Source organism: Meleagris gallopavo, chromosome 10 (genome assembly GCF_000146605.3).
Source record: "Meleagris gallopavo isolate NT-WF06-2002-E0010 breed Aviagen turkey brand Nicholas breeding stock chromosome 10, Turkey_5.1, whole genome shotgun sequence".
Classification (NCBI taxonomy): domain Eukaryota; kingdom Metazoa; phylum Chordata; class Aves; order Galliformes; family Phasianidae; genus Meleagris; species Meleagris gallopavo.
Window position 1 is genome coordinate 10,408,130 of NC_015020.2, and position 11,409 is coordinate 10,419,538.

Sequence of the window (11,409 nt, forward strand, 5' to 3'; positions counted from 1 at the left end):
GTTTGTTTGGAAAAGTCTGTTCTGTTTTGTTTTTTTCTTTAGGAAGTTGGTGTGTGAGTTGTCTTCTGAGAATGCTTGTTCTTTTGTGTTCTTTTATTTTTTTCTGGAGTAATAACAATTCCTTTCATCCACGATGCTGAGATTTATCAAAGGACAGAAGCAAATAGCCAGTCTGACTGATGCATCTCTGGCAAAATGCTGTCGCGCCAGAGCGAACGTCATGAGAAGGGGCCAGCACAAGGGCTATGCATCACTTTGCCCCTTCACTGGTAGTTCTTGTGAGACCTCAGTCTTACATCTCTCTGCTCATGGGAGAGAGCTTGAAGCATAATTGTATTTCTGGCCAGAGAAGATCTGCTTGGGGTGCTGATGAAGTGGAGTTGGCCTCAGCAGGTGAACTCCCGCAGTACATTGGTGTCAGCAGAGTCGCTCCAACGTGGATAAATCAGGTCTGAACGATGGGCACCAAGAAGTGACCACAAGTATTCAACATAGTGACGTGCTCAGATGGTAGGCAGCAACAGGAGGCTGTCCCTGGAGAATGCTGTTCAGCTGGTAATAATGAAGCATTCATCTGGTTTCTTACTTGAGCATCTGATACCAAGTGGCAAATTACATTTCTCATTGCGTTCAGCTTCACTTCTTGTCACGGAGGAGACTGGCTACTTGTTTGTGTCTGCTGTATAAACCAGCTCAGTGCAGTGTGACAACCTAACACTTGTTAGCTACAAGGGTGGGGACCCTGAACTGCCTCACTTCTGGTTGCTCAATAAAAGATGCTACTGAACTGAAAACTGAAGGCCCATGTTTCAGGATGTGCCATTTGAAACATTGCTCTGTGCAGGTAGAAGAAAGGTGACTCTGAAGCACACAGGTCCCCCTCCTAGGTATTTCCAAGAACTCTCTTGGGAGTTGTTCTGCATATACAGCACATGGGGAGGAACTTTCCATCATAACATGAATGGAAGAATGTTCTTGGAGAAATCTGGAGGGGCAGAGGAGACAAAAGCCTTTCAATGGAAACCTTTTCCTTAATAAACCTCGAATGTAAAAGCAATTTCTTGAAGTATTTCCGTGGTTTGCTGTGGTGCCAAAATTGTTGTGTATAACAACATGGAGCTGGGCAACTAAGAAATCAAATTGTTATTGCACTTGTGTACAGCAGTTTTAAAGAGCTTAGGATTCTAAAAGATGGGGTTTTGTTTGTTTAGCTGTAAAACCCTCATGCTTGACAAGAAGCAGGTATGTCTAACATAGTCGATTAAGGCTGGTCAAAAAAAGTCATTAATCAATTTTTATTTTCTCCTCAGATAAAACATGTCAGGTGCAGGGTGGTTTTTTTCCTCTCTTGTTGGACAAACTGAAGTCTGCTTATAATAAGTTGAGTGGGTTTTTGCCACCAGCTGCCCATTTCAGGGTTTGAGTGCACCTCGTGTCCCCACCTTTCCCTTTGAGGTGGCTCTGCCAGGTGGGACGTCCCTCCTGAATGTGTTCAGTTTCCCATTTCATGGTCAATGGGGCGCCTTGGTGCATCAGGGGAGGTGGTCTAGCCTGTGATGTACCAGAATTAAATTTTGTGGCATTTTTTGGCGTTTTCTGACCAGCTTTAATTCATGCATATCAATTTTTTCTGGGCCCTTATTTTGCATCTTTCCTGACTGTCCAGTGTTACCAATTTCAGTGGGATTTCTCAGTGTGCTAATCAGCAGGAAGAGGGGCAGCAGAACTGGACTTCAAATGATCAAGGACAGCTGCATTTGCGAAGCTTAATCCTTTGCTCCCTTGCATCTGCACCTCTCTTATTAACAGCTCACATTTTTCCAGTTGAGTGGAAGGGGGCTGTGGGTCTGGAAAATGATAGCTTTGTCGTTTCACAAAGTGAATGTATTCTGTTTGGGAAATCCGTGTTGTTAAATGCTAAAGGGATTTTATGATGAAAGAAGCTAAGCTTTGTAATTCTAGATTTGTTTACAATAACTTGTCGGGATTATATACCATCATCATTAAATAATAACCTCCTTAGAACAAAAAGGACCTGGGTAAGTTTGGTGCCCCAGAATAAATGTGAATTCAAACTTTTCTATTTCACATGCTGCATAACTAGATTTCCTTCCTTGGAATCAATGGAGTTGCTCTAGGTTTATGGTAGCAGCTGAAATCTAAGTCACGTGCTCAGTCTTTCAAACTTGATGTCATCTTTCAGACACAAACAACAGATTATTGGTGATGCCTTCCATTTACAATTTGTTCTGTCGCTGAAGTATTGCTGCCCTGTTGTATAATGGAGGTGCCTAACTTCTACTGCTTGTGGACAATTGCTTCTGTGTGAATTCTGCATTCAGTCATGGGCAAGAAGGGTACATGTTTCCCAGAACCTCTGAACAACTAATATGAAAACTTTTAATTCTCTTTTCCTTTGTTTGAGTGCTTATCGTGTGCTGTTGCAGGTTTGTTGCAGCCCGTAACTGTACTTTTTTATGTATCACGTCAGGGACCAAGCCGAAACTTGCTGCTCAATGGGAAATCATACCCAACAAAAGTCCGATTAATTCGTGGTGGATCCATGCCTCCAGTGAAAAGGAGGAGGATGAACTGGATTGATGCACCAGATGATGTTTTCTACATGGCCACTGAAGAAACCAGGTGAGAAGCTTGGGCTTTTAGGAGGGTTCAAGGGATGTCTTCTGGTTTCTGTTCCATGTGGGGGTTACTGCTGCAGACTGGATACAGGCACTGCTGCCGGTGCTTAGATGGATAGAGGCTTAGCTGGATATGTCTCATCGTCTTACGTGCCTTGTCATGCGCTTACGTTCAAGAAAAAACAGATTCTTCTTCCTGAACAATTCCTTTAAGATATGGGCAGTAAGGTGAAGGAGACGAGAGAGATGTTCACCTGGTTTAGACCTATAAATGCCTGTGGAGATCCTATCCCAGTGTATCAGAAACAGAATAGGGCCTTCTGGTGCATTGGTAATGCTGAGGAGCTGCACTGCATTCACTGCTCTGCGTTCCTATAAAAGCTTTTATGTTTACATACACTGAAAACTGCTGAATTATGCACAGCATTATCCACTCTTGGAGCATATATCTCCCCGGTGCCGATTCTTTTGGCCACGATAATTTTTTGAGGTTGCACGTGCCCTGTATGCCTTCTTGCATGCTGAAATCTGTCGTATTGCTTCCCAAAACATCATTTGTGCCCCCCAGCAGGCAGGAACAGCAGCTTTCTGCCCAGCACCTAGCAGAGACAGGCATGACAACTATGGAGTGCCTGTGTCCTTACAAGTAACATGGAGGACGTGAGCTTTGGGTGCTTGTTCTCTGTGGTACAACTAAGTAAGATGCTGCTTTTGAGCATTCTTTTATTAAGCATGAAGTGTGTGAGTGGTCCAGAGTTCCGATGTCCTCAACCTCCTCCTTAGCCTGCAAAGCATTTCAGGAGTCAAGTGACTGTTCTGTGGGCCTGTTTCTAGCAGTGGGCTTCGTACATGGGCTGAGATGGTGATGTTCAAGTTACTGTCCACCTGTGCATTTCACCTCGGTTCACGTCATTAGCTTCTTTTCTTCTTTTCCTTCTCTTTCTGTGAGGTGCTGTGAAAGTAAACAGTGGGATCTGCTGTATAATAGAAAGCAAAGTGAGAGAAGTAATTAGTTTTTAAGGGAAGCGTGTCTTTATTCCTGTCATCTTGCTCTGATGAAGAGGTGCTGGGATCCCATTACAGATCTCCAGCTCTGACACATTCACGTGCCATGGCAGATGCAAGGCTTTCCATCTCTAATTCAGTCCTCACGTGCTCGAGGCATATTTCATGATCCTCCAGTTGCAAAAAACTGCTTGCCACGTTTATCGTCCCAACCACAAGCAGTACTACAGATCTGTGGTAGAAATGTCTCAATATGACCACAGAGCCCTGCTATTTGATCTGTACAGAACGGAGAGAATATTTATCGGCTGCGGGGTCGGATGTGAGAACTGCTTACTGTAGGAGGCAGAGCAAGGAGGAAGGACCAGCCTCACAGCGAGCAGCACATCTCAAACATGGCAATCAGAGCACGGCAATAGGCATCAGTTCAGTAAGATGGTATCTCTTCAAAAGAAAAAAGAACAGGCCTCTTTGTCCAGCAGCTTCGCTGCCTGGTGAGTGTGAAAAGAGATGTTTGGCAGCCTGCTGAAAATCAGGGAAGCTTTCAGCCATGTAGCATTGTGAGAGGCACGGGTTTTCTGTTGGGCATTTCACCTCTAACTTTTCCCTGAGCCATCTGCTGCATTCCAGTGTCAGGAATGTAAGGCTTGTTTGTGAACTCCGGAACAAGCTGAGCTTTGTGTAGGCTCCGTAGCAATCAATCTAACACTGCTATCTGCATATCGTCCTCCAGCTGAGGGCCAGGCTGTTTTTGGTCACAGAAAGCAGGTTTTCCTGAAGTTTTACCCCTCTCTGTCCCCTTTGTGTGGTACTGTTGAGGACGGTGCTAGGAGTCTGGATAGCTGTGAGGGAGCAGCTTGAGAAGTTGGTAGATTAAAAGTAATAAGTTCTTGAATTCAAGCATCAGAGTACAGAGCTCAGCCTTTATAATTTATGCGAGTGAGGCACAGTGTGAGCTGATCAGAATGTAGAGCTGCTGAGAGATTATTTCTGATGGCAGCACACCTGACAGAACACAGACGCTGTGAGAAGCTCTGCTGGCTAAAAAGTAGATGGACTTCAAAGTGAGTTTTGGAATAACCCTCTCCTCGAGGTTCCCCTGCTCCTACATGCTTTCCCCCCAGTTCTCTTCTCTCCCCACCCCATGCCCTTTCAGCTTCAGAAGAAACTGGAGAAATGGGGACGTGTAGTGAAGATGTACATGTGTGTGTCTGTTGAAAATTTGGCCCCAGTCACGTCAACTAATCAGAAATGTAGCAGTTACCTCTGGGGGGCAGCTGGTCCAGCTGTGGATTGTGAAGCCATGTGGCTGCCCTTCCTCTCAGGCAGTGTCAGATCTCTCTGATGCTGAAAAAGCTAGAAAACCTTTAAGGAAGGAGTCTGCAGGACAGGCATCCTTATCAACCCCTCCTTGTGGTCCCGGTTCCTGAGCTGAAGGCTGTGCATAATGGTGCTGCTGGTCTACTCCTGTGAATATTTATCACCTTCCTTTCTCATCTCTATATGCTTTTGACCACCACAACATCCTCTGGAATTGATTTCCTCATGTTAATTATATAGTGTACGTCTTTGTTTTTGCTGGTTTCTCTAAGGCGCTTCCTCTAAGCCTGGTATCAACAGAAGGAAGCAAGTAGTGTTTCTTTCCAGCTTTTTTTGCTAATTTTAAGCCTTTGTTGTATCTTTATCTGTATTTTACTTTCTCATCTGATGGCAATCTGCTTCCTGCCTCCGATAAGGCTTGTTGCTGGCCTTGTAACATACAGAGACACTCTTAACAAGTGCAAAACTTGAATGTTGTTCATTTCTAGATTGGGTGCACGCAGAGCAGGGGAAATAAGAAAGGGAAGATGCCTTGCTAGCATTCCCAGTGGGGAGAGTGAGAAAATAATGATTGAAAAAGAAAAACAAGGCTGCAGCATTGGATCCCTCGTTAGTGGCAGCCCTGGAGCTCCCCTGTGGGAACTCAGCCTGGTGACACCGCTCCGTGGGGATGGAGCACTGCTGGCTGGTGCTGACTGTGTCTGTGGGGAGAGGCAGCTGTGTGCACCTGCTGGGAAACAGGGAATGGCAGCAGTGGATTAGATTAGCAGGCAGGGAAGTGAGCTGCCATAGATTTGTTTGCTACTTGTCTTTGTGCATTCCCACAGAGCTGCCTGCAGCACGTCGTGTGGATGTGCTCGCGTGCATCGAAATAAAGGAGTGATGTGGTTGTCGTAACTATTTCACGTGATGCATTTACGGCGGCAGGTCCCGGTCCTGTGAAACTGGGCCAGGGTGCCTTCTGCTCTGCAGGGAGAGGCTTCTGGAACGCTGGATGCAGTTGGCCCCTTCATTGATGTGTTTATAAATGAGAAAGCAAAAGTTCCCCGGGGAAAGCATTGCCAAAACAAACAGCGTCAGTCCATCCCGCTAGGGAGCAGCCTCTGCGTGTGCAGGCCTGGCTTTGCTTGGGGAAATGGAGAGGCCTGCAACGCCTAAGCCTTTGGTCTCTGTAATGCATTCCTTTCTTCCTTACTGTCTGCAGGAAAATCCGCAAGCTGCTTTCCTCCTCCGAAGCCAAGCGAGCCGCCAGACGCCCTTACAAGCCCATTATCCTCCGGCCAATCCAGGCAGTGCAGCTCCGCCAGCCCATGAATGATGAACCCATAATCATTGAGGATTAACACACGCTGAGCAGCTCTCCGGATGGCGGCCGATCTGCCTGAAAGAATCTCTCCTCCGATGTATACTTGAGTTTCTATGGCTACAGCATTGAACTAACTGTTGAAGAGAGGGAACTTCTGAGGAACTGTTTTGCATCTTTTAAACCCTTAAAAGGAACTCAGCCTTGCTCTGAGCCTCCGACCACAGACTGCTCTCTCTTGCGCGCGCTCTCTCCTTCTCTCTTCTTTCTTTTTCTCGTTATTTTTGGTAGCCTCTTTTCTCCTTTGCTTCTACCCCTTTTGTAGACAGGGGGAGGGAAAGTAAGTTTAACTTATTAAGAGAATGTGGACTAGTACTTTTTAGCTTTGTTTCCTCTTCTGATGTACGGAGAGCTAGAACCCTTATTTTGTGACTGAGCTCTCGTTGCAAAGCCGTTTTTACGAGGCTGTGTTGTAAGTTTGTTTTTTTTTTTTAATTTTGTGGACGGTGCCATTTTTTATTTCATTTATATTATTTCTTTTGTAGATAAATTTCCAACCTCTATCAGATATTTGCAAATAGGAGCTGGGAGCCAGCCCCAGGTTCAGCCTGTTTTCTTTGGTCCTGTCCCTTATGTTTTTTGGATAATTTTTCACGGCCAGTTGTGCTCCTGCACAAGACAGAAACAACTCAGGCTGAGAAAGGAGTGAGCTAAGAACTGAAGAACCTTGCAGAGCATTACACTAACGGTGTGTGCAATGGAGGCCAGGCTGCCGGAGTCAGGTGCCCTTGCTCTATCAATCCCTGGGAGATGTGGCTCGTAGCACTTCTCTCTGCAACCAGCAGTTTGCGCGCTGCCTTCTCTCTGACATCTGGAACCCTACGTGCTGTTGTGCCTCCGACACCCAGCAGTAGGCCCAGCAGTGTAATGAATTGCTTTGCTCTGGCTCCAAGAGTCAAGTACGCCAATGCCCAGGGACATTTTGCTTAGAATTCTGAACCTGTTTGTGCATCCGTGGTTTTGGACACGCTTCTCCCAGGACAAAACCTGGTTTCTCTTAAATTGCGTTCCTGTATGTTTCCCATCTTGAAGAGAATTTAAATTACAGCCGGGTTTTAATTTGAACACGTTGCGTCTGAAGTTCAGTGTTTTTTTTTCCCCCTTGACATTTCTTGTGTTTGAGGTTTCTTGCATCTCTTGAACTTCTTATGTATTTGCAAGTCTGTATGATTTCTTTTTCATATGTCTTCTCATTGCAGCGCATCTGCTGAATGCCCTGCTCTGTTTTGAAAGGATGTAAACTATCATTTGCAACTTGTGCTGATCTGTACATGTACCTGCCTCCAGCAGACACAGCATGTAATAACCCCCCAAGTCATTCCATATGTGTCAGCGGTGAGATGAGCCAAAGTTGTATTTGGGTTGTCACAGTCCAACCGTGATTCTGTGCGACTCTGCCGGCCCGCCGGGTGAGGCAGAAAGGAATCCCCACAAAATGAAAACGATTCAGTTAACTTTACTTAATAAACCTGGAAAGTGAGCTTTTGTGAAACAGCTGCTTTTTGTCTCTTCTGGCACAGCCCCTGGGACCCTCGGTGTTGTGGTCCTCTTTACATCCGCGCTCCTCTTTACGTCCGAGAGCTGTGTTGTGCTTGCAAGTGTTTGCACAGCGGTGATGTTGTACAGGGCAGCAGTCATTCACAGCTTGCTTCCCCTAACGTGCAGTTAAAATATTTCTGGCGCTTCAAAATCCAACTCCCTCCCTCCTCCTCTTGGATGCCACAGCTCTGAATGAGCCCTTTGTGTGCGTGGGCTGCTTCGCGGCACGGCTCTGACGTGTGGCAGAGTGAAATCCCAGGGGCTGAGCAACAAAACGCGCTGATGTTTGAGTGCTTCGTTTCTACATTCATTCCTTAGCAGGATCAGCAAAGTGCTTCCAACGTTCCTCCGCTTGGGAGGGGCGAGACTGATCTGATGGTGAGTAGGCGCGTGCTGGGCAGATGTGAACCTGTCCTGCATTTGGGGGTCATGTTTTCCTGCCTGGCACTGAAGGCAGGAGGGGGCAGCTGAAGGATGGGCAATGTGAAGGGCACTGAGCTCGGTGGCCAGAAAGCCTTCAGGTTGTGCCAGAGTGCTTTGGCAGTTTTACTGTGCTTTCATCAGTCAGTGGGATTAACTTCTGTGCGTAAGAAAGATTGCTGACAGCAGGAAGAACGCTGGGTAGTGGTTTTTTTTCTCAGCAAGGGAGCTGTCTCAGGCATCGCACATGAAATCAGAAAGGTCACACTGAGCATCAGTGTCCAGCACACGGAGCTGTACGGTGCTGTGTGCGGTGGTACAGCTGTGGGTGCACATCAGCTGGCACGGCAGGAACAAACCGAGATGTGAGAGAAGCTGCTCAGAGCCAGAACGACCACGTGGGGGTGCCAGCTCTGCACTTTGAAACGACTTAAAAGCTTTCTTGGAGGGACTCCAGGGGTGACTTTGGAAATAGGTACAGGCAAGCAGAGAATATCCTGACCTGCCGTGGCTTTGAAGGATCCCCCGTGTGTCCTTAAATATGGGTGCCATTTTTCAACAGGTTGGAGGAGACTTCGATCCCTGTGCTTTCCTGTACCTGACATCTGTACGTGTACAACACGGGAAGAGGGTTTGGAAAATACCTTTAGCAATAGTAGGAAGATACAGGTCTCAGGAAATGCAAGGGCAGCAGCAGCTCAGCCCCGAGCTGCCCTTCTCTCAGGCCATCTGCTGTCACCAAGCCTCTCCCTGATCAGCCTCTTACGTTGAAAATGGTATTCTCATTCACTCGCTGATGCACTGCTGATGCAGGGATTGCTTCTAATCTTATTTTTCCTTTTTTTCCTGCTGTAGGGCTGGTACGTGGGTACATACAGCTGATTCATTCCCAGCCCCTGCTTCCAGCTCCTTATGAGCCCTTAAGATGGAAGGGGGACAATATGTTCCGAAGGAGGGGAGCCCTGGGCAGGTGGGAGACTCCAGGTGTATTTGCTCCATGCTGCAGAGCCAGGAGGAAAGGCACCTTGCTTTTCCCTCTGGATTTTGGCATTGGCTGTGCTTTTGCTGCTGTCCCATGAAAGCAGAACACTCTCCTTAACAGTGCTGTTGAAATGGTGTGGAAACAAAAACTGTGACCAAAACTAATGGTTCTGAAACTCACATTCCTGCTGTGGGAGGCAGACTGTAACTGGGACACTACTGTGGAGTTGTAAAGCAAAATACATGCTGAAATTCCCTTTGAAATGGAAATTTGGAGCCCGTGCCAGCCCTGCTCCAGGCTCTGGATCCTCGGAGCAAGCATTACACAAGCCAGACCTTGGGAAGCCGGTGAGCTGCGTGCAGCTGGTTGGGTTGTGTGGGATGGAGCTGTGAGCGGTCAAGGTGGGTCAGCACCCAGCACCGCGGGTGTGCAGAGCAGTGGGGGTTGCAGCCCTGTGGGAAGGCTGGGAGTGAATACTGCACTGAGTTTTGGTTCAATGGAGAAGGGAGGAGGAGTTGGGTACCATTACGCAAACTGGGCTCTACGTGTTTTCTGCTTTTTCTGAGCTGTCAGAGAGCATGGGCTTAACCACGCTGTAGTTCAAAGGAGCGTTGGCAGCCGTGTTAGATTGGAAATGAGGGAACGCTGCAAGCAGGCAAGCTGTGACATGACAGCCTCCCTAGCTGCCTCGTTACTGCTCCGATTGTTTTTGTTTTCTTCTTTAAACTTTTTGGCGAATGCTTCTCCTACCAGAGCCTGGGAGAGACAATAGCGATGGGATCGGCCGCGATCCACACCTCTGGGGCACGGACACATCATGAGCACGTGTGGTCCTTGCAGTGCATCCCAGCTTCCCTCTGCCTTTGCTCTGCTTCCCAAGAGCTGAAAGGAGTGAGCAGTGCTGCACGGGGAGGCTGAGGCACCCAGAGCCCCTTCCCAGCAGGGCGCCCTGTCCCTGCAGCAGGCCCGGCCCCACTGTGTGCTGAGGGCAGCCGGCCAGTGCTCCTCTGGACAAATATTTGGCATTTTTGTGCGCCTGTGTACGGGGGCCGTGGAGCTGGGTTTGTGGTGCCCAGAAATGTTTTTTGTCAGCCAATTCCAGACAGCCTCTGTTGAAATGTGCCATTCAGCTCCGGCAGCAGGCAGAGCTTCAAGGATGGCTCCTCAGTGCCTGGGCCCAGCGCGATCCCTGCCAGCGCCTTGTCCCAGCTCTTCAGCTCTGGACAAAGGCAGGACGGGGCTGAAGTGCAGCCTTGGGCTCAGTGATTTGGTTTGTGCTGGGGCTGTGAACCCAGTGCCTCTCTGCGGGCTGCCAGCTCTGCAGGAGCCTCTCAGCTCCTCAGCGGGGCTGTATCCCGGTCCCTTCCTCACAGCCAGCCCCGCCAAGGCCTGAGCTCTGCTGCCAAACCCATCCATGCTTGGCCACTTGGGAACCTCTGCTGGATGTGAGCGGTGTGTCAATGGGCTGCTTGTTCCCCTGGCCCTTCAGCGGGGCGCTTGGGAAACGCCTTGCAGCCAAACAGCCTGGGCCCAGCGAGTGCTGGCAGCTCAGAGCCAAGGGGATGTTTGTGCTGAGGGAAGCAGCTTGCTGTGATTCTTGAGGGCAGTCGCCATTATTGCAAGCATTTGTACAGCTGTTTAATTGTCCCCACACAGCACAGAGTTGGCGAGGACAGAGGCAGCAGTGAGGGGTGGCTGCAGCCCCATGGGAAGGGGACACGAGGACATCCATTGCCACTTGCAAGGACAAAAGGGTTGGCTGCAGCCCTGCTTATCACACCCAGTGAGGTGCTATCTGCTGTGATAGCAGGGGCCAGGGATGCCTTTTAAAGGAGAGAAGCAATGAGTGGGTGGCTGGGGTGAGGCGGTGACGTGCTGCCCTGCTGCTGGCATGTGCTGCCTGATGAGAACCAGCACCCACTGGCCCTGTGCCCCTTGGACCCCTAACCCAAAGAAAGCCCTGGGTCTGCACAGGGCTCATCCAGCATGGGCACTTTGGTGGGCATAGATCCCTGCGTCACTGCAGGCAAGCCCTGGCACAGGGGAGAGAGAGGTCATGCACAGGTGGCTGTCCTCTGTGCGAACCCAACATGCAGTAGTTGGTTTTTTCCTCCCCATAACCTTTTACCTTTTTTTTTTTA

At 48.6% G+C, this 11,409-nt stretch overlaps 1 protein-coding gene across 5 annotated transcripts in view; it reads left to right on the forward strand.

Moving 5' to 3' along the window:
- The window catches only part of MTA1 (metastasis associated 1), a 60,387-nt gene extending 52,580 nt beyond the window's left edge, over nucleotides 1-7,807 (forward strand). For 3 of the 5 annotated variants that reach the window (XM_019618552.1, XM_010715693.2, XM_019618553.1), the window contains 2 exons: nucleotides 2,492-2,643; nucleotides 6,169-7,807. In XM_019618552.1, the coding sequence (XP_019474097.1) occupies nucleotides 2,492-2,643; nucleotides 6,169-6,307 (291 nt within the window). In that variant the 3' untranslated portion in view covers nucleotides 6,308-7,807. Of the gene's footprint in view, nucleotides 1-2,491; nucleotides 2,645-6,168 lie in introns of those variants that run through there. The other 2 variants (XM_010715694.2, XM_031554814.1) reach the window with 2 other exon arrangements.
- Nucleotides 7,808-11,409: the final 3,602 nt, after the last annotated feature.